The 27,798-nt window shown below is 35.2% G+C and overlaps 7 protein-coding genes and 1 long non-coding RNA gene across 10 annotated transcripts; 4 read left to right on the top strand and 4 right to left on the bottom strand.

The window, feature by feature from the left end:
• Positions 1–43: 43 nt before the first annotated feature.
• On the top strand, positions 44–1,265 carry LOC135124611 (biogenesis of lysosome-related organelles complex 1 subunit 6-like). Its single transcript, XM_064049804.1, has 4 exons — positions 44–295; positions 349–459; positions 506–680; positions 733–1,265. Exons 1-4 carry the CDS (start codon positions 261–263, stop codon positions 835–837), a joined length of 426 nt encoding a protein of 141 aa, XP_063905874.1. The 5' UTR covers positions 44–260; the 3' UTR covers positions 838–1,265.
• Positions 749–3,817, top strand: LOC135124609 (adenosine deaminase-like protein). Of its 2 annotated transcripts, none has more exons than XM_064049801.1 (5): positions 749–833; positions 2,176–2,300; positions 2,354–3,038; positions 3,467–3,567; positions 3,619–3,817. In XM_064049801.1, exons 2-5 carry the CDS (start codon positions 2,250–2,252, stop codon positions 3,808–3,810), a joined length of 1,029 nt encoding a protein of 342 aa, XP_063905871.1. In that variant the 5' UTR covers positions 749–833; positions 2,176–2,249; the 3' UTR covers positions 3,811–3,817. The 2 variants fall into 2 exon arrangements, with proteins under 2 accessions (XP_063905871.1, XP_063905870.1); XM_064049800.1 differs by lacking the exon at positions 749–833 and adding an exon at positions 1,410–1,568.
• LOC135124610 (GTP-binding protein Rit1-like) lies at positions 3,805–9,612 on the bottom strand. Its single transcript, XM_064049802.1, has 3 exons — positions 9,196–9,612; positions 9,087–9,143; positions 3,805–9,027 (listed from the first exon to the last, which is right to left on the bottom strand). Exons 1-3 carry the CDS (start codon positions 9,380–9,382, stop codon positions 8,513–8,515), a joined length of 759 nt encoding a protein of 252 aa, XP_063905872.1. The 5' UTR covers positions 9,383–9,612; the 3' UTR covers positions 3,805–8,512.
• A 2,264-nt stretch (positions 9,613–11,876) lies between these two features.
• On the bottom strand, positions 11,877–12,735 carry LOC135124115 (uncharacterized). The gene is made up of 2 exons (XR_010279758.1): positions 12,417–12,735; positions 11,877–12,366 (listed from the first exon to the last, which is right to left on the bottom strand). It is a non-coding gene; the product is annotated as an uncharacterized LOC135124115 (long non-coding RNA).
• An 813-nt stretch (positions 12,736–13,548) lies between these two features.
• On the top strand, positions 13,549–17,725 carry LOC135123929 (uncharacterized). The gene is made up of 5 exons (XM_064048788.1): positions 13,549–13,601; positions 13,667–13,782; positions 13,831–13,934; positions 14,280–16,903; positions 17,542–17,725. The coding sequence occupies exons 1-5, from the start codon at positions 13,549–13,551 to the stop codon at positions 17,723–17,725; spliced, it is 3,081 nt and encodes a 1,026-aa protein (XP_063904858.1).
• A 78-nt stretch (positions 17,726–17,803) lies between these two features.
• On the top strand, positions 17,804–21,256 carry LOC135124606 (DNA repair and recombination protein RAD54-like). The gene is made up of 7 exons (XM_064049797.1): positions 17,804–18,043; positions 18,093–18,260; positions 18,312–18,572; positions 18,654–19,200; positions 19,547–20,391; positions 20,711–20,992; positions 21,044–21,256. Exons 1-7 carry the CDS (start codon positions 18,041–18,043, stop codon positions 21,197–21,199), a joined length of 2,262 nt encoding a protein of 753 aa, XP_063905867.1. The 5' UTR covers positions 17,804–18,040; the 3' UTR covers positions 21,200–21,256.
• A 475-nt stretch (positions 21,257–21,731) lies between these two features.
• LOC135124597 (ornithine decarboxylase 1-like) lies at positions 21,732–27,713 on the bottom strand. Of its 2 annotated transcripts, none has more exons than XM_064049778.1 (5): positions 27,501–27,713; positions 23,763–23,934; positions 23,442–23,713; positions 22,836–23,383; positions 21,732–22,782 (listed from the first exon to the last, which is right to left on the bottom strand). In XM_064049778.1, exons 3-5 carry the CDS (start codon positions 23,626–23,628, stop codon positions 22,129–22,131), a joined length of 1,389 nt encoding a protein of 462 aa, XP_063905848.1. In that variant the 5' UTR covers positions 23,629–23,713; positions 23,763–23,934; positions 27,501–27,713; the 3' UTR covers positions 21,732–22,128. The 2 variants fall into 2 exon arrangements, with proteins under 2 accessions (XP_063905848.1, XP_063905849.1); XM_064049779.1 differs by lacking the exon at positions 27,501–27,713 and adding an exon at positions 24,363–24,495.
• On the bottom strand, positions 25,206–25,865 carry LOC135123928 (thyroid transcription factor 1-associated protein 26). The gene has a single exon (XM_064048787.1). It carries the CDS (start codon positions 25,863–25,865, stop codon positions 25,206–25,208), a length of 660 nt encoding a protein of 219 aa, XP_063904857.1.
• Positions 27,714–27,798: the final 85 nt, after the last annotated feature.

Below are 27,798 nucleotides of genomic sequence, written 5' to 3'. Positions count from 1 at the left end.
TGTTTTTAGACAAAGATAGCTTTGTAAATCTAGTAATTTGATTGGCAATCAATTTCGTATATGCAAAGATCTCTAATGAAAATGAATGAATGAAATTTGACAAAAACATTTGATTAAGTAATAATTAAGTTTTAACTTCAATAATCCGCATCAACAAGAGGCGATAATCTCACCTCAGTGACAGCTAAATGTCACCTGTCGGTGTTGTATCATAACCTCAAAAACTGTTCTGTGCTCAAAAATACAATATTTTTTTTAGTATGTTGGTCGAGGAAAAGGATGAAAACATTCCATCGTAATTTAGTAATATTGGTCCAAATTTTTGTATTAAGTAATTTTATGTTTTAGAGAGCTGCAACGGAATCCATACACAGAGACTGTAACTCCACTCACCAACGGCCTTTTGAAGACCTACGGCCCAAGTTTAACTCAAGTTAAGAACGCGTTAAGTGAATTAACGTAAGTACTTGACTTACTATAAACTTCTCTGATTTCTCGATTATAGGGAGAAAGAGTCCACACTTCTAGAACAAGTCCACAGTGAAAATTTGGCCTTAGCTGAATCCCAGCATTCAGATGACTTACACACAATGTTCGCCAAAATTGAGACGTATCAAACAAAACTGGTTAACATAAAAAAGGAAATGAAACACCTTCACGACAAAAGCGTAAAGTTGAAAGTACTTAGTTTCTTCTCCACATTCTTTACAGACTTTAGCACTGACATTTTAGAAACGTGCCTTAAAACTCCAACAATTCCGTGAAAAGCAAGATTATATTAAGCAGCAAAAAGAGGCCAATATTAAACAAGAAGAAGATCTCATTGTAAAGAAGTAATACTAATACATATATTCACGTAAAAAATATAATTATAAAAATAATCTTCAAAGTTGGCCACCTCATTGTGGCCTTCCAACAAGCACCATGGTGAACTTTGGTGGTTTATGCTATACAGCGCTCGAAGTTATCTTCAATTTCGCCGGCGTAATAACCTGGAAAATGTATTGTAAATTAAGCGTCTGCGTCTGTATTGAAAAAATCTATTTTTCATAACTTCACCAGCGGCAAAAGCACATCTTTGCATAAATCTGATATTTGCCTTCTCAGTTCTGCAAGTCCTCCCTTCTGTTAAGTGAGTGACTATGACTATGGTTTGGACGGGACTCCAAATCGGACCAATCCCAAATATTTATTTAGTTATTAGTTGTGTATTACTGGTTGTATGAAACCTGTTTGTTTTATTTTTGTATAAAATTTTGTCTTTATATTTCTGACAATTTTCTAAAATAATCCAAAAGCAGAAATTGTTTAAATTCATTGATTTAATCCACATATCAATATACACCAAAAATTTGAAGACTTGTGAAGAGTCGGATTCGAAAGTTGAGGTTAAGTTCCTCGTACTCTAATAACATGATACGACACAAAAGAGGGCACAAATAATACATAGATTCTCTTGTAGTTTTAGTTGTCCAAACAGAAATATAAATGCATGACCTGTGTGCTTGACACTTCGTTAGTTCGGTCAAGCTGGAACGATTTGGCTAAACGTGTGAAACAAAACTAAGGTAAAACAACTAATAACAAAATTAAAAAATTGTTGTATGTAAAAGAATGATGATGAAAACGTGCGCGAAACACTGGAGCGGGAATCACGCATGCCATTGCCTGATGACGAGATTTAACACGATAAAACAAAAAGCAAAGAAAAGAAACCAGACAAAGGGTGATGACAATTTTGGGCATATGATAGGGACATAAAATACTAGCTCATTCCATATAAGTTTATCCAGACCATTGCACAAATCGAGGGCTAGTGGAATTTGCCGTTATGACTCCCATGCAAGCTTCATGACGGCGTACAGTTGGCTCCAGAAAAAACTGTACATATTGCCTTCATTAGAATGACTTTTGTACAGATTAACAGATGATGCTGCAGAAGTACAAGTTTTCCATTTTTTGAAACATTGATAAACTAGGCGTGTTCTTACCCGTTATTTTCGTCTGTAGGGAATGTTTTTGAGGCATTGCAGAATTTGTTTTTTAAAATAACATAACTTATGTACCTATTATGTTTACGTATTCTTAGTTCTTCACTACACGTCTCAACCAATCTTATTATTATTATTATTATTATTTAACTATCTCTGCCACTACACGTTTTCCTTGTTGCAGTTGCTACAGTTATTCTTGCATCTACAATTGAACGGCGCATTTCCTTTGATTCTAGTTCGTTTCATTAGTTTTCAATGGAGAATGACGAAGAATCATATAATTTCTGCAAAAATTTACCAAAAATTGTTAGTATACAAATAGCACAAAATGAGAAAACAAACTACTTTTCGTATTACAGGAATTGCACGCCCATTTAAATGGTTCTCTTAGTGCATCAATTTTGCAAAAACTAGGTTGTTCCAGTGAAGATATACTAGGATACCAAAAATTAACTCAGCAGGTATTTGCTCAAGAGAAAAGATTACAAGAATGTTTTTCTTTATTTAAAATAGCACATAATTCTACAAACAACAGAAAAGCCGTTTATGAAGCTACCAAGTATGTGGTGGAAGAATTTCGTGCTGATAATGTCATCTACCTTGAACTTCGAACGACACCAAGAAGGGAAGAAAATATGACGAAAATTGATTACATTGAAGCTGTTGTAAAAGGAATTCAAGATGCACAAGAAGGTATAATTACAAAATTACTGCTGTCAATTGATAGAGGGCATGATTTGAAGACATCAGAAGAAAGCATGGATGCAATTATAAAAATGAAAAAGAAATACCCAAGCATCATTAAGGGTGTTGATTTTTGTGGTAACCCTAACGTAGGATCTTTTAACTGTAGTCTCTTCAAACAGGCTCGTGACAATGGCTTATTTGTCACTTTGCATTGTGCGGAAGTGAAAAACAACAGTGAAGTTGACCAGATACTTAGATTTGAACCAGATAGAATTGGACATGGTACTTTTATACATCCAAAGTATGGAGGGTTTCAAGAAGGATGGACATTATATAAACAAAAAATCATACCGTTAGGTAAGTATAATATACACCATTACTGGAGCAATACTTACTGGATTTTTATGTTTAAAAAAACTTTATTGTTCAGGGTAATTTTAAAATTAATCATATATCCATTGTTTTGATGCACCATGTACATATAAACACTATAAAAAATAAGAGTAAATGTATAAAGAAAAATACATTTTCTTTCTCCTTTCACTTCTTTCAGTTAAGATTAACTTTGCAAAATTTTGAGAAGACGTCGTCATATAACTCAAAAGTTAACAGTTCTTAACAGGCACAATAATTTATTCGCATTTTAAGTAGAATTTAGTTACCAAAATTTTAAGATAACCTAATCACTGTTTGGGTGGAAGGTAAACAAACAAATGACAAACAACTGAAAACGATGGACCTACTTTTTCATATTCTAAGATCTACTGGCACTTTTTTGATTTCAGAATGCTGTTTAACTTCCAATGTCTTGTGTGGAACCGTTCAGTGCTATAAGGAACACCACTTGCAAGAATGGATAAAAAATTCTTTACCATTTAGTTTATGTGTAAGTACGTATTTTTTATGTCGTTCAAATTCAAAGTTAACACTATTTTAGACTGACGATAAAGGAGTGTTTGGAATAAGCCTTTCCAAAGAATTAGCCTTGGCAAAAAAATATTTTGAATTAAGCAGAGAACATTTATGGAAGATAACGTACGACACTGTAGATTACTCATTTGCATCAAACGAAGAAAAAAAGACTTTGAAGGAAATATTGGAGAAGTGGAAATTAAAAAATCTCTTCTAACAAAACAGTTTATATATTTCACATTATAAAAAATACAATAAATAACTTATGTTAAATACTTTTAAATTAGATTATGAGATCGGTAATGACTGGGGACATGGCTGTTGAAACACCTTACATCAAAGTGCTTAATAATAATAGTTACCTATGTCACAAGTCACTACCTTAAAATCAATATGACTTTTGAGTGTTGTATTTTAAACTCAATTATTTAAAAACTGCTTTTTATGCCTGTTAAATGTGAGTATTTTTCAACTCCAGTCAGAAGAAAACTACCACTTGAAAACAATTTTGAAGTTAACGGTGATATTAATCAATAAGGGCACATCACAATTTTGTCACATAGATTTTTTAACTACCTCTGAAAGTACCTATAGGCATAGCTGCCTTCTATAGACATCAAAATACTAAAACATTACAACTATATACCCGTTCTCAAGTGATTGGTTGATTTGTAATTAATCTTGCTATTTTAATACCATTAACACTAATGTAAGTCATTTGCACGTTAAAACAAAGTTAAAAGTTACATCTTTTTTAAAGATAGCCCAGTAATTAGTTACCTAACAAGTGGTAATATTTCAAGATAAAATCGATATTCTTGTTTTTGATTTTCCAGTTAACTACTAATTTCTATAAGTAAACCATTGGTAGCAACCAGGCATAAGACGCACACTTGTAATAAAAATATATGAATCGCAAATTCATTAATTTTTACAGTAGTGATTTTTACTTGAGTTGACTTATTTTTTTCTTACTTTTACCAGTGATTAAAAAAATATCTCGTTAGGAATTTCATCCCAACCTTAAAATGACAAGTGAGTCATGTCAGTGTTAACCTATAAGAGATGATTAATGTATAATTATAATTTTAAATGAATCGTAATAAATTAATGCAAACTACAAAAAACTTGAACACAGGATAAATTGGAAACGAATGGAAACTGAATATATTTATGCTTTAATTAATTAATTTCAATCTGTATGTATTGTAATAAATCGCATTAAAACCATTTTTGTTACACCATAAAACTTTGGAGTTTTGGGCCATATAGTATCATATTCTACCCTGTATTCCTTATTACCATTAATGATGATTACTGTTAAAGTGGTCACTAAAGAGCAGTTTTTTAATTAATGTAAATTTTAATTTACATGGAAGTATTTGAACATGCGCAACACGTATCCGTTTTTTAAAATACTGAGTTTTATCGTTTCTTAAAATCCTATGATAATGGATATTATAACTAACAGTAATAAATTTTGTATAAGGCCAACTTACAAGCACAGCAGGTACTAAAATGCATTTCTCTTGTGATGGAGCATGGGGTAGCATCTATAAAGTATTTCAATCTACTTACAGACAAATTTTAGCCTCATTGTGGCGATATAAACTAAAGATAAATAAAATATAAAAATATCAACAACAAACAAAATTATATATATACCTATAAATGCGACAGTTGGTCTCGCTGTGTTTTATTTAAACATTATGTTTGATAATTAAACACAGTTTTATTTCATTATTTAAGACAACTATATCTAAAATATATACATGCGGTACAAATTTCAACGCGAAAGACTTGGGTTCCTGTACTTGCGAACAAATTATAAAACCGTATAACAAACTTATAAGATTTCCTATTCCAACAACTCTACAGTATCGTCATACAGAATCAGCAGCTTTTCCTAAAGTAGGTTTTCTTAATTTACGATCTCTGGGGCTATCAAATACTGGAACTCGTGACTTGTCAATATACAGATATTTTCGTGTTTCTAATTACACTGGGACTTGTATGTATATTTTAAGGGGATATTCTATGGCACCATATACAACTGACCTATTGTTTAAATCCTTTAAGTTATATTCTTCAAGAACAGATTCCTGTTTTTCAATATACAACATAAAATGACGCATTGCAATTCATGAACATTACTGAATGCGCAGGTCGGTTTTATATGTCTTTACGATTGGTGTTCCTTTTATAAATCTTAATCGCTATAGAGGGTATTGAAGTTTGAGTTTTGAAATTTGATTATTCACTTCATACATAAGTTGATTTACATATTATATAGCGTTAGGACATTCTCTTTTTGCTGATTTTGAATTTTTTAGCTGACAGTTCTGTTTTTTATTGCTTACGAATTTCTGATCTTAATTTTTTGGGGGTGAGTGTTTAAAGTCTGAAATTTTTTATTGGTTTTAATGTAATTAGGTCACAGCCAAGTAAACTGTCTTTGGTCTCAATGTAGTTGACACGAAAAACTTTCCTTAGAATACTTTTTAAAATTTGCTTTTACCAAATTTCTGAAGTCTTTCACTACTCAGTTGCTAATGCTCAGTCTCCGTTTTATTTTCGGAGTAGTTTTGTCATAACATATTGTGTTGTGTGTTTTTTGCTTGCATTATGACGTAGGTACAATAAAACGAACTAAACACATAGGGCGATGGTCTGATAGGTGAGCTTCTTAAGTCTTAGTAAAGGACTTTAGTTTTATTAAGACTCAGTTTTGCATACTAACCGGTGTCAGTAACAGTTTTTAAATAAATTACATACTTAGCTGCGTGTAAGCACTACAACATTTTTAGTATTCAATGTATACTCAGAGCATCCAAGACGATAATGTAACATCTTTAAACGTGAAGAGCACTGATAACTTAAAAAAAAAAGTTAAAAAATAACATGACTGATTAATTAAATGTTACTGGGAAAGCTAAGTATTTTGTAATTTTTGTTAATGGGGTTAATTTCACTTAATAAGTCATACGCAAATATAGAATTTTACAGCAAAACCCAGAGAGCTCTAGGGTGCCTACTTTGTATTTTTTAATAATAATAAATCATCCAATTTAGTTCAAATGCACTTCTCAAAAATTTAGCGAAACAAAATACACTTAGTTTTTGCATCCATTTCTTTTATCTTGTCCGTTACCATTTACTCTGCTGGACAAAAATCATTTTATGCAGAATAAACTTGAATTTAAGTTCAACCAACTCCCTGAACTATAATATGGATTTAACTAGACCGGTGGTTTAAAACTAGAGCAGCAGAACAAAATTTTTCTAAGCACCTAACAGCACTTGACCCACATTGTGAGCTTGAATTTGGACTTATAGATGTCGCGACAACACTGTGCCACAGATTTTAAAGTAAGAAAGCCAGAAAGTTCCATATTTACAAATGTCACAAAACAAATAACTACTTTTCTCGCCTTTGAAGCATAATCACCATCGGTGTTGGTTGTGTTTCAGAAATAATTAGTTCGGCGTAAATAACTTTATTCATAATCGTTTATATTTTTTACCAAAGAAACATTAAATTAAAAAATAGTGGAACGTTCTGAAATCCGATTTATAGTAAAAACAAGTGACTTATTATTATAATGTTTTGTAGACAAAATGTTAAATTGAAGGTTTACGTACGAAATTTTGTGAAGACGTCATCAATTTTTTGTTACCTTGTATATTTATAATTTATATACTTTATTTATACGTAATTTTCATAAAATAAATTTGTTCACACTTTGATTTCTTAATGATTATTTAATTGGATTTTTCTTTCGAGATGACGTTATAAAATTGCTGGAGGAAAATAAATTTTAATGAATGTTCTATAAAATAAAAATAATGTATAAAAAAAAGCATTGCTTTAAGAAATCGGAATCAATACAATAAATCAGTTTAAAACGTATCGTATTGATCACAATGAAAATTTAATATACATATTGTGCGTAATGTTTAACAAACACCAGTCTTTAAATTTTACTAACAGACGAAAAACACGTATATTTTAAATCGCTAAATATGAAAAGTGTTTTATTTTAGCGGGTAGTTGGAGGAGCTAAATTTTCCACTTTGAGTAAGCAATAAATTGTGTATGTAATTTTTCGTTTATAATTACTCACCTGTTTGTACAACTTTTTTGGACCAAGATTAAACATTCATTTAACTATAGAATTTCAGCAGTAGTTGGTTCATAATAAACAAGATAAGTAATATGGTTAGTATATTAAAAAACAAACAATATTCTAGATTATTATAATACTCATCTTGGTTTTTTACGCTACAGAATTTATTGGGTCAATTTATGTATTCTCAGTATTGTTTAAAACTGAGTTAAAAAATCTGAAATATAATTCTTAATTCGTTAAACTCATGATACAATATTAGTAAAGCTGAAACAAAATCCACATAACAATTTATCTTGGCACAGTCATAAATTTGTATCTCTTTAATAATAAAGAAATTTGTCATTACCTTCCATCTCATAATGTAAGTAATATTAATGGCAGTAATAAATATTAGGTTACATGTTTAAATCAACTCATTTTCAAAATTATTCAACAATTAAGTTAACAACTTTAAAAAGAAAGTGAATAGCACGCGCAAGGATGCAGTCTCATACTAAACTATTTATAGTCGACTATAATTCATCTACTACATAAAATCCTGGTGTGACTTTTAAGTGGTCTAATTACATCAGTCATATATTCACATCTTACGTCTCTATTAGAATTATGATGTTTTTGTTTATAAGTCTTAATATGTGGAGCACAAATAAAAATTGTGTGGGTCACCTCAGTTATAACGTGTTATTAAGTATTTTTTGCGATGTTAACATGGAACCCAATCAACAATGACTAACAAAACCAAAATGATTGTCTGAGGTGGTAGAGAACCAAGGAATAATTATTTAAAAGTTATGAACTATAACTTGAGTGTCTTTTTCGTTTGAACACTAATGCAAATATACTTCTTAATCTCCACCACTTACTATGACGATGTGGTTTTCGCTCATTAACAGGTCCAAGTTTTTCTCGTTCCTTATTCCTAATCTCTCTAACTAAAGTGTGAAAAGCATCATCAACAAATGTGCGAAGAGCAGCAGATGTTTCATAAAAAGGGCAGGCGAACTGCCGCGCTAAAGTCCTACCTTCCTCAGTCGTAACCTTCCTCTGTAACTGAAGGTCAAATTTATTTCCCACAAGTACTAAAGGTGTATCTTCGGAAGCTCGCACTTTTTGTATTAACTTTCGATATTCAAGTGCCTCTTGGAAACTGTGACGATCTGTTACACTGTAACAAATAAGGAAGCCCTCACCGCAACGCATGTACTGATCCCTCATGGCGGTAAATTCCACTTGCCCTGCTGTGTCCAGTATATCTAAAAGGGCTGCTTCACCATCAATGACAACTTGTTTTTGATAAGAATCCTCTATAAAGCAATCAGGTAAAATGTGACACTAAACCAAAATAAAACATCTAGGAACTTGCCAATTGTCGGGTCATGGTAATCCAAAAAACTGTGATTTACAAACTGCAGAGTGACAGCTACAATCAGTAGGTGCACTAGGTGGTACAGAAATGGCAATATTTTAATTACCTGATTTTCCAACACCTCCATCTCCTAATACAACAATTTTGTAAACTCGTAAACCTCCACTGGTTTTGTCTTGTGTGTTACTGGCACCGGCAATAGGCCTGTCTTCCACTTCTGTGCCTTTTCCTGATCGATTAGATTCTTGTCGTGATAGTTTTCCTTTCTTCTTGTGACTCGCTTCGCCCGCCATTTCATCAAAAAATGATACTTGTGAAATGACACAATCTCCCGTTTTAATAATTTTTAATTTTTCTCATTTAACTATATTTGCCACCCCCAGATCTCCCTGCAGATCATTTTGAGGATGACATTTTAGACATTTTCCACGCTGGCGCCATCTGTAAATATTTGTTCCAAGTTTCAACTTTGTCTAGTTGGGCTGGGTTCTGGTTCTAAGCTAGGCGTAATTTTTACCACAAATGTGTGAAGTACACATTTTTTTTACCATAACATAGGTAATACTTATTTATAAATTTCCTTAATTTTTATATACAAGTAAAGATATGAGAAGAGTAAAAACCTGTTCTTTTTTTCAAATTATTAAATGTCTCAGTTTATTTCGTGTTAGTTTATCCACAACTGTTTGAAAAACAGCCATGGATTTTTGAAAGTTTGTCTCAAAGAAGTTCTATAATCACAGTTTCAATTCAAACTTTCAAATTAACGGTAATCTGACCAAATAAAAATTTTACCAAAGACAAATTTTCGAAAATCCATGCCTGTCTTTGATTGCGTTTTTTATTGCTCCCTCGGTATAATGGTATGAACATGACTTAATAAAGGAGGTGTACTCATAGAATAGCCTGATTACTTGAGGATTTCCTATGAGCGCACTCGTAGGAATCGTAGGGTACTCCCACTAGGGTGTATTTCAATAAGACAAAACACAGTGTCTGATTGAGGACATGTGTGGGTCCACCGGGAAATTTAGAAAGTGGGGCCCTGTGGCATTGTATACAGAAGTTGTTTGGATATTATGACTATTATTATTTTCAATTTTGTCGGCGACATTGACGTTTTGAAAAAACTATGTTTTTGGAATTTTATGATGCTACCAAGAAAAACAAAGTCAGTAAAAAAATTATGGAAGGTTATTTTGACAGAACTTCCTTCGCTCTTGAAGTATAATGCGACAAATTCCGCTTCTTTAAAATATTATAAAATTAGATTTTGCGATTTTCGTTTTGTGATAACTCCTCTCCTCTATAGAGTGGCGTAATTAACATCCCCGTAACCCCTGCGTCTTTAAATATGAAATATATTTAAAGCAGATAACTAACGAGACAAAATATAGACATTCTCAATTTCTCAGTATATGCTTAACTTCTACTGTTAATGTTTATACTTCGACCGAATTCAACTATTAGCACGTTCAGATTACAAGCATCAGCGGTTAAAAAAATTGAAGTTGGTTGATTAATTCATACTCAGTTTTTATATTCGACAAATATAAGATGGAGAGCAAATTTTGATTAAAAATTTACCAGTGATTACTATGTTTCAAACTATCTTAAAATATTTGCATGATTTCACATCATTCGGTTTTTGCAATTTCAAAGTTAAATTATAAAATATCGTTATACAATGTTTTTTTTTCCAAAAATCTGGACGTTTCGGGTAAGAAGTTGGGAAAGCCTTAATCGAACAAATTTTCATTAACAATTTATCATCTTTCCTCTAACCTTAAAACGCTTGCAGTATTTCAGTACATTCGGCGCTTTTGCAATTTCAAAGTTTAATTGTAAAATACAATTTTGATTTTTTAACGAAAATTAATCGTACCGATGACGACGGCACAGTTTTCCCAACAAACGTAACTAATTCTTGCGGGTTTTTTTTTAAGCGGAAATATGTAAATTTTCAATCGACGCCAACACGTTGTGTAAATTTGATTTATTGTTTGTAAATTCACAGTTCATGTTAGGATTTTAATCATTACAGGTTCTAACATAATTTAACAGCAATGAGTTTGTTCAGATAAGGAGATTTTATTTATGAGATTCACTTAGTTAGGACCACGGTGTCAGGACTCATCCTTTGTTTATCAAGTTATAAATAAGGTTTCTGGATGCGTATACTTAAGTGTTACATTGTAACACTTCCTAATTCCTCACACAAGATTACTAATAGTTCATTTACGACAGTTAAATTAACCTAACGTTAGGGGCAATTCTGAATGAAACCTGTTAAAATTTAAAGGTTGTTAAAATTTTAAAGGTTGTTAAAAATGAATCTCTATTCTGTACTGTTTAATTTTGAAGTCCGTTTAATTTTAACACCCTTTAAAATTAAACATCCGACAAAATCAAAATTTACTATTCTAAAACATCAAATTGATGTTAAATTTTAACAAGGGTGTTTAAATGAATCCGTTAAAAGTGACAGTTTTAAAGGATCCCTCGCTAGTACCCTTTAATTAACAAAAAAAACAATAATGGCGTACCTGGACGGTATTTTGCATTTATTTATAGTAAATTATGAAGAGAATTTACAAAGAATGTAAGTAGTTATTAATAAATCATCAGCAAAAAAGTGAGGCCCGTTGATTAATTTATTTTTCACCTGTCAATTACTGAACGATAACACCTTGGAAATGGTAGCAATTAGCACCCTCGAAATGCTCCAAATAATAATTGCCCGCAAATTGCAAGTTAATTTTTATGGTTATTAAATAACAACATAACTACATTTGGAAAATAATTTATTTTAATTAACAATTTACAAACATTTCATACCTACATAAAAACATAACGAAAATAATTTCTATTATTATTTCTCAAGTAAAAAATACAATTGTCAATTACTTAACTAAATTTGACGCTCCTATACGGTCCTCTTTTATGATTGTGAAGCTTTTCGAGGCACCAGTCTGCTATTTCGACCACTGAAACAAATCATCTGTCTTCAATGTTGTTGATGCGCAGCTTGGCCAGTTCCTCCCGCATTAAACCACAAAAAGCACTCATTACTGAAGCAACTTTATGCAAGTAATAAAAAGTTATCATTTGGTGCATTTTTAATAAAAAGTAACACTTCTCCCTCAAGACACTGGATTTTTTTGGAAACGTATCATTTTCAGCTAATTTCAGAAAAGCAATCATATAACTGAACACATACATAACTATTATGTGTTGTTCAATATGAACATCAAATCGGATGATAAAATTTCATAACCTAAAACCAACACATTTTACTTCAGTTTACTTGAGTATAAACTTACTTACCGTGGAGTTAATTTCTTATATTCTTATAAGTGGCTTCCTGTAGTTAAATATAGTAATTGATGCCAAATTATAAATTATCCAAGAATCCAGAATAAACTTGGATTTGTTTTGAATGTTTTGATTCACTAATTGCACTCCTAACCTCACAAATTGTGATCACCGTTGAACACGTATCACTTGGTCTCGGTACGTCTCCGTCTGCTCCTTAATTTTATATTATAATTTATCTATACCAGATTTTATGTTTAAGAAGCTCAATTCCAACAAAATTTGAATTTATGATAGTAAAGTCAAGGCATCTTGAACCTAAAATAGGCCACGAAACACACTGGGTAGTTCGTTTAAACCAAATTAACGAAGTCACCCGAAAATTTAAACGGATCCGATAAAAATATGTCAATTTTAACATGGTGTTAATTTATCGGGATCCGGAATACCAATTAATATAAACATCCGACAAAAAACTTGATTTTTAACAACCTTTAAATTTTAACAGGTTTCATTCAGAATTGCCCCTGTTGTCCCACTCTGGGAAGAGGACCGTGAAAAGTGCAGTAGAATTCATAATATCGCGAACTGCGGGACGGGGGGATTAAAAATTTCTCCCTTTAGGCAGTGTTATCACCATCGAGATGTATTTCTCGCGACGAGGGATGCATTTTGTATGTATTTATCATGTGTTTGTTTGGGATAAGCTGGGGACAGTACACGATATAAACTCTTCAAGCTAATTGTTTTAAATAACCAGTTCCAAGGAATAATTTAACATCATGTAAATTATTTGTTTGAATCTTTGATAAAGTGTGGCAAATATTAAACTCATGTAATTTTGTTAGCTTTACAATTTCTCACCTACTTTTCTCTATCTGCCAATTTTAGCCTCAGTGATTTTCTTTGTTGTATAATTTAAATTGAACGTAAATTTACATGCTCTGCGGTTCCTACCATCACGTATTTTTTTTTGTCTGCACAAGTTTTACTTCACACCATCTTTTTTTGTTTTTATAAATCTTCGCTAATTTTTTCCACCACTTAAATATTTTGTTGATTAATACTTCCATCATAAATTGTCTGCTGTCCAATCTTAATCTCAGATAAAAATTATTTGCTGTTTAAAATTTCACGATAGTGTATGGCGAATTTAAATGTTGTTTATTGCTCTTTTGAAACTTTAACACTTGTTCGGTTGTAGTTTAATATCAGAGTCATAGAAACTGAACATTTCAATGGAATTGAGGTAAACAACACAGAAACACGTGGCGAAAGCGGAGGGCGCGGTTCCTAGTCGAGCTGGCGGTCGCGCCATCAGCACAAAAGACGCAGATCTTGAATAGAAGTCAAGGGAGCGGGATTTTCATTTCCACGAGTTTGCGACCATAACGGCCTGCTCGCGCGGCACGTTTCTTCGTGATAGAGGGTCGGCATGTGCTTGCCGATAGAGTAGAATCACCGTCGTGGTGGGAGAACAGCCACAACCAGGAGCCCCAAACTCCGCTCGTGCTACAACGCCATCTATGGGTAATTTTGCTGTGCTCTAGAATGAAATTGATATAGTTCGATCGCCGTGATCGCCACACTCTTATAGCGACCCGGATGCCTCCTTAAAATTTTTTTCACATGTCAATTTAAGGCGAGATGTTTGAGTTATCACAATTTGATGAATAACTATAAATTAAAGAACATTTATTCGGCAAAACTGTAAAATTATGTCATTATAATTTTAGAGGGGCATAAACGAAAAAAAAAAGGTTAACGATTTACCACGCTTACGATAACCTTAAAAATTTCAGAGTATTCGGTTTTGCAAGTATTCAAAGTTAAATGAGCTTTGTTTCCACCCTTCACAGCAATACTCCTACCAAGGTAGTATGGGACAGAATTAAACGTATTAAGGGTAATACTTATCAACCGGGTCCTGCGCAGATAATTTCTCACGGTTCTGTTATTGATGACAATCAAGGCATAGCAAATCTTCTTGCACAAAAATTCGAGACGGCCTCAAGCAATGCAAACTGCACCCCCGCCTTTTTATCCCACAAAAACCAAGTGGAATCGTCTTTTGCGCCCCCCCAAATCGATTCAGTCCACCCACTCAACAATATTTTTTCCCTGGAAGAACTAGAGAATGCACTTCAAGCTTGTCCCAATTCTGCTGCAGGTCCAGATGACATACCTTTCATCTTTCTCCAAAATCTTCCTTGCACCGGAAAAGTTATCCTCCTAAATCTTTACAACGACATCTGGACTGGCCATTCCTTTCCTGAGCTCTGGTCAGAAGCTATTATTATTCCAATCTTAAAACCCAACAAACCTAAATTCGATGTTAACTCATACCGGCCCATTTCTCTTACTTGCACAATGTGTAAACTCATGGAGAAAATGATAAACCGGAGACTTGTATGGTATCTAGAAAAGGAACATCTTTTAAACATCCATCAAAGTGGCTTTAGAAAGCTTCGTTCCACAGCCGACAACATTATTAATCTCGAATCTGAAATTCGCGAAGCTTTCGCTAATAGACACAAAGTTCTGGCTGTTTTTTTTGACATTGAAAAAGCCTATGATATGACTTGGCGGCATAAAATCTTAGACCAACTTCTTCGATGGGAACTCACTGGAAACATTTATTTTTTTGTTTTTAACTTCTTACACAACCGTACTTTTTCAGTAAGGGTAAACAACACGTTATCGAGAAAAAAGAACTTACAAAACGGCATCCCTCAGGGCTCCGTCCTTAGTGTGACTCTCTTTCTCATAGCAATCAATGATATTCTCAAGGATGTAAACCACCCTGTAAAAGGTGGCCTCTTTGCTGACGATCTCATCCTCTACATAAAAGGAAAGGAACTCCAATCAATAACCAGTCTACTCCAAAGAGCCATACACACTGTCCAGGCCTGGTCCGAAAATAACGGAGTTCGATTCTCAGCCGAAAAAACGAAATGTATCTGTTTCTCGCAGAAAAGCGGGCAATTACCTCCACCCCTCCAGCTTCAGGGAATAAATCTTGACTATGTTCCTCAAGCCAAGTTCCTAGGAGTGGTTTTTGATCAGCACCTCTCATGGAAACCGCATATAGATCACTTAAAGGCTACCTGTCTAAAAATTGTAGACCTTCTGAAAGTCCTCTCTCATCCTATTTGGGGAGCCGACACCCAAATCCTCCTTCGTATCTACAGAATATTACTACGACCCAAACTTGATTATGGAGCAGTGGCCTACTCAGCATGCCGTCCCAGGCTCCTTACACCTCTAATCACTCTTCAGAATTCTGCATTACGAATAGCCCTTGGGGCCTTCCGCACAAGCCCAGTTATCAGCCTCTATAGCATAGCAAAGGAACCGCCTCTTCTTTTCCGTTTCAAGTACCTTCAGTTATCCTTCGCAGCTAATACCTCTAGAAATCCCAGCAATCCTGTCCTCCAGCATGTATTTACCGATCGCCTGACTATACTATTTGATCGCAAACGACACCTAATCCCACCCATCTCAATTCGCCTTCAACAAGATCTGGTAACTCTCGGAATACCGTCCTTCCCCGCTATTCTTCCATACGAGTTCGCTACACCCCCGCCCTGGCTAATTCCATCTCTTCGACCAGACACCACTCTCCTCCAGTTCACCAAAACTAATACACCCGCTTCAGTGATCCAGACAGAATTTCATACCTTACAAGCAACCTGCTCAGATTCGACTTTTCTATACACGGACGCTTCGAAATCAGTCACAGGCGTCGTCGGTTCAGCCGTCGTTGGGCCTTCCGTACGCCGACTATTACGGCTACCATCTCCAGCTAGTGTGTTCACGGGCGAACTCTACGCTCTCCTCCAAGCCTGCAAGATTATCACCACGATGAGCGCCTCTAAATACTGCATTTGTACCGACTCTTTAGCCAGTCTAAGCGCACTGCGAAATATTTATTCAACCAATCCGTTGATCATGCAAATTTTTGAAGTGTGGACCATGCTCTCCAATAGCGGCAAAACCGTCCGTTTCATCTTTGTTCCATCTCACACTGGCATATCGGGAAACGAAGAAGCTGACAGGGCTGCTAAAGAAGCAGTCGAATCGGAATCTGCCGCAGAAATTTTGTTAGTCCCAGCACCTGACGCCAAAAGTTTATTTAAACAGGCTATCATTCAAAAGTGGCAAACAGACTGGACCTCTACGCCTACAGCATTGCAGCAGATTAAGCCAGAAGTTAACTGTATACTTCCACTTCCGCCAGATCGTCGTGATCAAGTCGTTTTAACGCGGTTGCGATTAGGACACACTCGGCTCACCCATGGATACCTGCTCAACCGCACCTCCCCAGCTACTTGCCAGCAATGCGGATGCCGTCAAACTGTCCAGCATCTCATCTGCGATTGTCCCCACTGGCAAACCCAACGCAACCATTTCCAAATATCACCCAACCTCGCCGAAGCGCTAGGAAGTACCATCCCGAACGTGGTCAACATCCTTCTGTTCCTTAAACATATTAAGCTGTTTGAATGCATATAGAAGGGTTTTTCTTTTTACTAAGTGTGTTTTCCCTACCATGTAAGGTTGCTAATGACCTAGCTGTCGATGCGACCAAATGTACAAATAAAAAAAAAAAAAAAAAAAAAGTTAAATTGCAAGATGTTGCAATTTTGATTTTTTGGAGAAAAAATCTATATGTCTAAGATAAAAACTCAACTGGGGTTCATCAACCACATCTTATTTTATATAATTTAAACAACATTTATAATAGTAAATATTGTTTAAACAATTTATTGAAATTGTTGGTAGAGACGATTTTGATTAGCGTTTTACCATCTATACGATATTCGTAACATCGTAACACAGATATCAAATTTGACAACTGGTTCAGTAGCTCCGGAAGTTATCTTTTTAATAAAAATCTGGACAGACGGCAGACAGACAGACGGAAACAGGAGCCCTATTGTTTCGTGTTAAGTTTACGCTGTGAAAGTAAAAAGATGCTCTTATATCTACTGTGCTCTTATTTAATATTTTACATCTATCATTTTTATCCGTCCGTTATATTTTTAGGAATATTTATTGCATTTGTAATTGTAACATCCGGGGCCTTGAGTATTGTGGGTATGTGAAAAATGTAACTAATTGTTTAAAAAAATAGATTGTTTCAATGCCCACCGGGAAATTTCCCGGTGTCCCGGGGATACAATCCGACATTGACAAAACATCATTGTTTTGGTTCACAAAAATCTGGTTGTAGTGTTTTGACACAGTATACTGTGACGGCTGTACATATACTGTGGCTGTACCACGCTGTACCAATGTACCAACGATACTGTGCATAATATGATGTTCTATGGTTCTGTGTCAGGGAGGTTATTCCGGTTTTCTTATGTTCTGTGCATAGAATCTGGAAGTTGGTAAAAAGTTACTGTTCTGTGATTGGCATGACTGTTTTGTGGAATGTGGAACCAGGCGGTATTGGCGGATTTAAAATGTCATTTTAAAATTTTAGGAGGCTATTTTTTTTGAGTTAACCTGTTGCTAACCATTGCTAACCTCACTTCGATTTTAATAACTTTCTTAACCATTTTCTTAACTATTAGTTTTCTGTGTAATAAACAATTCTTCGTAATCTCCATAATTTAGAAGAATCAATAATGGTAAAAATATCATAATATTATTAATTTAATTTAATAAAAGTGGTTGTAGAGACGAAGTTTTGCACCAAGTCAAAAAATAAAAAGGCAGGAGCCTACGCAACACAACAGTTCAATATTTATCACTTGTACAAAACGCACTCGTGATCATTCAACAGAGAAAACATCAAAAGTACGAAAACCTCTGATTGAAATTAACACAGTCTACATAACAGATCACGTACGTATTCAGTTCTGAATAAAGGCATCACCTCTGAAATGATGTGTTTAGGAGCAAATTATTAAAAAGTTATCACAACCATTCAAATGTCCGCTACCAAATTATGAAGGTTGTAATTCAACAAGGAATCTAGGAATAAGAAGAACTAAAGTTAGAAGAGCTCTTTATGACCCCAATACACCAAATGCTTTAGTGTTATATTCACCTCCAGAGATTTCGGAACATGAAAAAATGAAAGGCGATGGCCCTGCTTTAGTTCATGTTGTTGTCGATCCTACTTTGAGCAACATCTTAAGGCCTCATCAGAGGGAGGTAATATAAAATCATTGTTCATTTAAATAAGTGTACGATAAAGAAAAGCTCAAGTAATAACTAATAGCTGTTGTTTGTTAGGGCGTCAAATTCATGTACAACTGTGTGACTGGTGTACAAATCCCCGATTCTTATGGTTGTATAATGGCAGATGAAATGGGTTTGGGTAAAACTCTCCAATGCATCACACTACTATGGACCTTAGTACGTCAGGGTCCAGAATGTAAGCCAACAATTGACAAAGGAATAATTGTGTGCCCCAGCTCGTTGGTTCGTAACTGGAGCAATGAAATAGATAAATGGCTCAAGGGTCGTTTAAACTCATTAATAATGGATGGCGGTCCTGACGCAAAAAAGAAACTAACCCAATTTATGCAAGGACAGGGACGTACTGCCATTCCTGTTTTAATCATTTCATATGAAACATTTCGAATGCACGCGGACATATTGCATGCTGGCGAAATCGGCCTGGTGTTATGCGACGAAGGCCACCGTCTGAAAAACTGTGAAAATCAAACATACAGAGCTTTGATGGGATTAAGAGCAAAACGCCGGGTGTTGCTCAGTGGGACACCTATACAAAATGATCTGCTTGAATATTTCAGTTTGATACATTTTGTTAATGAAGGTCAGTGGCCGCTGCTTTTCTTTTTTTTTATTTTCACTTTAGTAAGTAAATTCCGTAATTATGCTTATAAAGAATAACTTACTTCAAGAGATAAGTAGTTGAGATTTCAGTATGTAGTAAAAGCTCAGTTTAAGGACAACTAGAGTGTTGAAAAAATAGTCTGAAGTACTATTGAGATACTGAGACTATCAACTTCTAATCATAGACTCTTATTTTTTTTAATTTACCTGTCTTTTGCAAGTTAGATGATTGTCTTGAATATCTCAGTGGTACTACCCCAAGGTTTGGCGCTCTGCACAACAGAATCAGATGTTATAGTTGTGAATGACGTTATGATTTGCTGAAGGTTTGTTGGGAAGTGCTCACGAGTTCAAAAGAAAATTCGAAAATCACATATTGAGAGGTCAAGATTCCACAGCCACCGATTTGGAAAGAAAGCGGGCTCTCGATTGCTTACAGGAACTTTCGAATTTAGTCAACAGATGTCTAATCAGACGAACCTCTAGTCTGCTCACGAAATATCTGCCCGTCAAGTTCGAGATGATCGTGGTTTGTCAGCTGACTCCCTTACAGAGGCAGTTATACTTAAACTACATAAACTCAGAGAGTGTCCGAAAAACCGTCTGCGATAACGTTGAAGTTAAAGCGTCGCTAAGCAGTCTAGCTAGCATTACCACCCTGAAGAAGTTGTGCAATCATCCCGACTTGGTCTGGGACAAGATCAAAGAAGAGAGCGAAGGCTTCGAAAATTCCCTCCAGCTTTTGCCCGCAGGTTATAACGACAAAGACGTCATGCCAGAACTATCCGGCAAACTTATGCTTCTCGATTGTTTTTTGGCAAATTTGAAAACCAACTACGACGATAAAATCGTCTTGGTTTCTAATTATACTCAAACACTCGATTTATTCGAGAAATTGTGTAGGAAACGCGGGTATATGTATGTTCGTCTTGATGGTACAATGAGTATAAAGAAGAGAGCCAAAGTAGTGGCTAATTTCAACAGTCCCGATTCGAGAGAGTTTATATTTATGTTGAGTTCAAAAGCTGGCGGATGCGGTTTGAACTTGATTGGTGCTAATAGGTTAATCATGTTTGATCCGGACTGGAATCCAGCCAATGACGATCAAGCGATGGCGAGAGTTTGGAGAGATGGTCAACAGAAACCCTGTTACGTATACAGATTTTTAACGGTAGGTCAAAGTCCCATTGCAAGAAAAATCATCTCGAAATCAAAAAATATATACAATTTTTCAGAACGTTTATTAAAAAAACGAAACTTGTGGAAATTTGCTTCAGTTTATTTCATAACAATAATTTACTAAATTTTATTGTGTCCTATAAATTTTTAGGTAACTTTTTTTGTAAAACGGTCCAAAAATTATGCATCCGTTGTTAATTATCTTAACTTTGGTCAATTTCCCCAAAACTTGAACTTCATCAAAAAAGTGATATCCTAATTATTGTCAAGCACTCACATTTTTTTCCACTTTTTCTTTTCTTTGTGCGCAGGCTGGTACCATTGAAGAGAAGATATTCCAAAGACAGGCTCACAAAAAGGCACTCAGTTCCACGGTTGTTGATAATAATGAAGAAACGGCTCGGCATTTTAGTGCTGCCGAATTAAGGGATTTATTCAAGTTAGAAGAAACGGATTCCGATACTCATCAAAGATTAAGATGCAAACGCTGTTTGAATAAAATTCAAATAAAAAATCCGCCAGAAGAAGCTGACTGTACTTCAGACTTGGCAAATTGGTACCACTGTTGGGACAAAAAGGGATTGGCCGATATGGTATAACGAATGAATTTATAGATGGTTCGTTTGTTTAATGATACTTTGTAGGTTCTTAAGCAAATTTGGGACGTTTCGAAATACATTTCCTTTGTTTTCCATCAAAAATCGGCCAGCCAGGAAGTCAAGATGTCCAAGATAGAGGAACAAGAGGAGGACCCTGATTACGACGAAAACAATGACGACTGTGATGATTATTCCGATTAAATTAACACCCTTGTAATTTTAATATTATTTTTGTAAATGAATCGCAGCGAAATAAAACGTACATTTGTTTTACTGCACAAAAAATACCTGTAAAGTTGTTAACGCAGAACTTATCTTACTTCTCAAGAAAAACCCCATTGAGCCACAAAAGATAACGTCAAATTTAAGGGATGGACACACCCTCAGAGGCGTCTGTCATCTCATAGTGAACTTTTCTATTTGCGTAAGGGTACATGTTTAGATAAGTGCCTAATAGGTTCATTAGCATTCATGCTAGCGCGTTGGCCAGTTGACTTAAGTTTGTTCCCTTTGTTATTGTTTTCGATTAAAAAACTACCCCCTTTTGAAGTGTGCGTGTTACGCTACTGACTGACAGTCCGTTGTCAGATTCTAATGACTTACCATGTTGAACTTCTAATAACAGTGAGATTCACTGGACAAAATTTTGCGATAACCTCAAACTTTTGGGAAGAAAGAATATAAACTAATTTTCACCAACTTAAAAACGAGGCTTCAGAAAAAACAAAACCACTTATTTTGCTGTAAATTTTATTTCTATTCCTACAAAGCACAGTAATGAACAAAGTGCACCCTAGTAGATTTCCAATCAACGTCAAGTGAAAAATACTAGACTGCTATTAACCCGAAACGAATAAGCATTAGTTGCCCCCTTGCTTACACAATAAAATTTTCCATTCACCAATATTACCAATGCGAATAATAGTGAATCGAAAATTTCGCCGTTAAAGAACCCTTTTACAATATAATCTTTATAACATCAATAAACTCTACCAATACGGTTTTCAAAAATGCAAAAAGTAACGCTAAAAAAGTTGGTCTCTTGAATAATGGAAAATTTCAGTTGTACTTAAAAAAATAAGATAAAATTTGTCACTCAAGTGACTCGTTACAATTTTTCTTCAACCAAGTCAGTTACCATCTTGCAAAAACCCTACGTATTCAAGAACGTGCTCGGAATTAGCCCCAGGTACGTGCATCCTAATCGGCAATTTACTGACGGCCACCCTTTCGACGTCTTCGAACCCCAGTTTCAAATTGGTGGGAGCCCTATTCATGACGAAGTGCTCCTCAGTCAGCGGCAAGATGTCCTTCAGCAGTAGCCAGATATTCTCGTCGGCGACGACGTGCACTTTAGCGACGGGAAACCCGTTGAACGGGCTTGCCACTGGCAAAGTGTACGCCCCCATGTTCTCGAAGACGATCCAGTCGCCGATTTGCATCTCCGGAAGTAAGACTTCTTCGACGACCTGATCCAGACCGTCGCATGTCGGCCCCCAGATGCTGCTCGAGTAGTACTTAGTGGCCGGCAGCTCGTGTAGCGGCTGCGGCACGACGCGCTGGTGGTCGTACAGTATACAATTAAAACTACCGTAGACGCCGTCGTTGATGTAGTACATCTTGTGGCGGGTGGTTTCATCGTCGCCGATGACGTCGCGAACGGAATGGATGTTACAGGTGAGGGTGTAGGCGGAACTCACGTAGAAGCGACCGGGTTCGGCGATGACGCGCACGGACGGCGAAGGGAAGTAGGTGTCGAGAGCAGAATTTACGATTTCGGCGATCTGGAAAAGATGAATTAGTCACCTTTATCAATTAACAATCACGATGTTTCTACCTCATCGATCGACGTTCCACGATCTCCAGGAAAGCCGCCTCCGATGTCCAGCAAATCGAAAGTGTAGCCAAGTTCTAAACCCACGTTGAAGACGACCCTCGCTGCAGCGATGGCCTTCTCGAACACCGCTGGCTCCCGACATCCGGAGCCGACGTGGAAGCTAACACCGATGACGTTCAAACCGAGTTCTCTAGCCTTCTCGAGCAAGCGAGGCGCTTCGGTGACCGGGTCGCAACCGAACTTCATCCCGAGAGGGCACTGTGCGTCAGCAGCGTCGCATCTAATTCTGATGACCAGATCGGCGTCAGGGTAGAGGTTTTTCACCTTGTGCAGCTCGGTTTCGTTGTCGAACGTCATGGTTGAAACACCCGTTGCACATGCGTAACGGATGTGGCTAGATGGCTTAGCTGGATTTGCGAATATTATGCGATTAGGGTTTACGCCCAACGCTAGGACCTTGTTGATTTCTGCTTTGGAAGCACAGTCGAACCCGGTGCCGAGAGCGGTCAGGACTTCCAGAACAGCAAGGCTGTCGTTACACTTGACAGCTATAAATATATAATATAAATCAATTAACGCATCCTTCGTCTGAAAACCAGATCTTACCATAGAAAGGCTGCACTCTCGGCATGAACGATTTCCACGTTTTGTGCTTCCTAACGATGTCCCCGAGATCACAAACGTAGAAGGCCTCTTCCTGAACTCCGGAATCGGCAATGTCCATGATAACAGACCAAACATTGGAATGGGCGTCCAAAATATGAACACGTTTGTCACTAGTGATGAATTTCATTTTTATTTAATTCTTAATTGATTCAACGGCGTTATAAAGACGAAATTATAAAATTCGTATAAAAGCTTATATTGCAATAAGCAAGCTGTAAAAAATGTGTAAATATTGGCAATTACAAATAAGATTCGACTTACGAGGCAACCTGTGCTCAGATTTGCACAGGATGTGTTATAAGAGTGGGCGGGTGCTACTTAAGTTTTAAGGAAATTAATAATTCCAGGGAGGTTCTCCGTTCAGGAAGATTCTCCAATTGTATGGGAGAAACGCACTGTTAGTAGCCGGGGAAGCTTCGTCCACAATGCAACCCTGAAAAAATAAAGAACACATTAATATGTCGATATGACAAAGCAACTGAAAACCTCTCATCTTTTTAATTTGATTCATAAATAAAAAAAGAATAAAATAGGTACAGACATGTGACACGCAAATTATTCCTTTCCAAGACTGAAAGAACATTTTAAATTTAATGTATATCATATCCTACACATATTGCCAACGCTGCAGACCTCATTATCTCTCTTTTTCAGAAAATAAAATCTTTTGATAAAAAATGGAAACTATCTTAATTTTCGGGTCCATTGACCTTGATCTATTCCAAATTAACTAGTTTAAACTAAATCTTAACAAAAAAACACATGACTTAATTACAAAGTCGCAAATATAAAAATGACGCCAGTATGACGTCACGTGCAGAAAATGCTGATTTTAATAAAAGAAAAAAAGTGTAATGTTACCTTGTAAAGGGGGCCGAAGTTTACACAGAGTTTACATAAGCACATGAAAGAGTTTTTTGTAACCAAGAGAGAGTCAATTTGACTCGGAATAAAAACACATACAAGTACACGTTTCGAGGAAAATGATGGACAAAATGCTTGTCGCAAGTTAAATAGTCCTCCCCTCCTATTCGGCTATTATCGGCCAATGAATTCTCAGTGATCTTCAACCTGGAATACTGATAACGCGTATCAGATGAACATTATGTGGGCATGGAGTCGCTATTGATTCTCAAAGACAATAATAAAATAAAAGAACTACAAACATTTTAAGACACGATAGATAAAAAATATGTATACGGATTGTGGGTAACGGGTATGTTATTTTTTTTTTTAATTTTTTGTCAATTTCAGTTTTAACAAAATCACTCAACTGCTTATCAAGACGGCGAGTCATTTGTCGAGTTCGTGAATGCTTTGTTCCTCGCTTAAAGTAAACAATTTTGTGATTTATCGTATTCGTATAACCAATTAGTACACGAAAAAAATACAGTAGTAACTAGATAGTTTGATTATAATGTTCCAATAACGATTAATTATTCAGAGTTCATTATACCAAATTATTTCATTAGAGATAACTTTTAAAAACTGGTGTAAACATGACTAGACATTGGCAAATTTATTATGAATCAAAGATCTTTATAGTCGTTAAGTGAATTAGTGGATTGTTCATTACTAGTTAATTAAAAAAAAACTCAAAAATAGACTATTTATTATTATTAATTTATTGCAAATGTTCAAAGTTGTGTGGCCAAAAAGTAATCGTTTTCGAATCATTACAAATTTAAAATTACAAATAGCAGGTTACGAATTCAAGTCCTCTTGAATTTTTTCTAATAACAGCTCCATTCGTCCTTTCATGACAGGCTGACCCCTCTTCGTTTTCTTGTTCATCTTCTTTTGTTTTTCCAGCTTTTTTTTCCAATATTCTTTAGTGGCCTTTTCTTTTTCTGCTTTCATCCTAAGAAATTCTTCTTTCGATTGTTCGTTTTCTTGTCTGCTTTCTAAACTTGTTTTCCGTTTACGATTTCTCCTTTTCCCAGAATGTTCACTAAATTCCCCCGAATTATCCTTATTCTCTGCATCGTTTGTGTCTACTTGATCATCCTCTTTCTCTCTTCGTTCCTCTTCTTCGTATATCTTCTGTACATCAAATGTTATCGGCTTATTCTTACTTCTCTGTTTCTTCATATATTCGTGGCGAATATGTTGTGTCCTTTTATTCTGCCATTTTTCCACTTTGTTCTTCAAGCTGTACTTTTGAACACGCCACTTATTCTTATCAAACTTTTTTTTTTCGCTAAATTTGTGATCGGTGTCAGGTTTACTCGACACGGACGTAGTAAAAAAGCCCTGCGATCCGGAACTAGAGCTTGAACTTGGATCTAGTTTTTTAGTTGTTCCGACGAAAAAACTATCATTCCCTTTTGTCAATTTTTGTGGAAGCACCTTAGTTTTGCCCATTTTTTGCCTAAAAGAAAAGTCTGTTGTGTATGTTTTGTTGATTTAATAAGCCCGAAAAGTTCTTTTTGTTCGACTGCTTTAAAATAGATATAGGTATATATGTACATAAAAAACCAGAAGGGTATAATTAAAATATTTGGAACATAAAAATGCAAGTAAGTATATATAGATACATACACAAGTAAGGCATTAGTAGTAATGCTATGACAATTTGATTTTGCTAGACGGAACTTTTGCATGTGAATTGGGAACATTTCCTGCCTAACTATTTTACAGCAACCTTTTAAAGGAAAGTTTTATTTTCCAAACTTACAAACTTTACATATTAAATTAAATTCAATTTATCACTCGGTATTTTTAGCAGCATTATGTAACATGCAATTCTGATGAGAAATAATTTCCAAAAATATTTCATTTTTTTAATATACACTTCAATGCTTCACAATCACATCTTTCACCCCGAAGAACAAACAGCAAAAGTTGTTTATTCATTCAAAACAGAAAAAATATCATCAGAAAACCGTCGGTATGTTAATCATAAGGTCGTGATTTTGTCGGATATCATTTTAACTAGATTTTACCATCACACAAACGTATGTTAGAAGCTCGAGGCAACAAGACATATCCACAAATTTACTCGTTTGTAATTAACACTTTAAATTACATTCCACACAAGGGTTACAAGGTATATGAAGTTATTGTTGCTCATTATTGACAGTCAACTGTTGTCACAAACAGTGCTAAAAGTAAGAAAAATAAAGAATATATAAGCAACAACAACTTTAATAAACTCGTAATTCACACGCCATAAAGTGACCTATTTTTGTAATCCATATTCTCCAATATAGAGATGTCAGAAATCTCAGTGTCTGAGTGTCCTTTACTTCGCTGATCAAAGAGCAAATATGTACGTAAGCACCTTGACAATAAAATATCCTTATCTTATTTTCAATTTTTCGAAACTATAATATGTGACTGCCAAAACTATGATAGGAGGCGCAATTAGTACATAACTTATACTGACTTCTATAATGTAAGACGTAACATTGCGTAATTTTTTGATTCGCCATCTGTATAAAATTTGAAACAATCCGCTACATTTTTAAAAAGCTGTTCCTTGGTCAAATAGAAGGGCATTGAAACCCAAATTATAAAACGGCACCTAATGATAACACATTATTTTCTCATGAACAGTAACGATCATTTAATGACCAATAAATTATGCCGATAACAATCATAACACATGAAACTATTCTCAAATGCCATTTACAACAATTAACACTAACGATAGCTAAGCCACTAACTTTAATGCGTGTTTTTTCATGAAATTTTTAAATAGTTTATAATAAACGATTTCACGTAGCGAAACGAACAATGTATAAGAATGCAATAGCATGAGACGTATTTCTCGTTTATCTATTAAATTAACTATAACTTCATTTCATAGGTGATTCCACTGTAAAATTCCTGCTCCATGAAACAACAGTGGAAATGTTTGAGAACCCACATCAAGATTCAAGGTTGACGTCGAATACACCCAAAATTAGCCAAAAGAATAGCGAAGAAGCAACAACAACGTTTAACACAAATTATAAAAAAAAATAATGTAGAGGGTCGATATCGAATGTCACTCACCTTCGGAAGCCACCCTCTGGGTTGGCGAAATCTTTTTGGCGGAATTTTGAGTTTTTGCAAATACGAGTGTATGAAAAACACTTTGTCCCTTCGTCAGTCAACTAAATTATGAGGCTCTTTAATGATTTTCGCACACTGCATACCGCCGAACGCAAGACCTCTCGCAAAAAGGACCTCGAGATGACACTTCTGTGACGACACTAGTGATTTCAGAATTGCCACCACGGCGAATCAAAAGATCCAATGCGAATTTTAAACAATGCAGTGCTCTTTAAGGGACATTTTAACCAAACAAAAG

This window comes from Zophobas morio, unplaced genomic scaffold, assembly GCF_036711695.1.
Source record: "Zophobas morio isolate AGI-343-1 ecotype UQ-CSIRO unplaced genomic scaffold, CSIRO_AGI_Zmor_V1 ptg000007l, whole genome shotgun sequence".
In the NCBI taxonomy this organism is placed as follows: Eukaryota; Metazoa; Arthropoda; class Insecta; order Coleoptera; family Tenebrionidae; genus Zophobas; species Zophobas morio.
The sequence above is the reverse complement of the archived record's forward strand: the minus strand, read 5'-3'. Positions and strand labels throughout refer to the sequence as shown.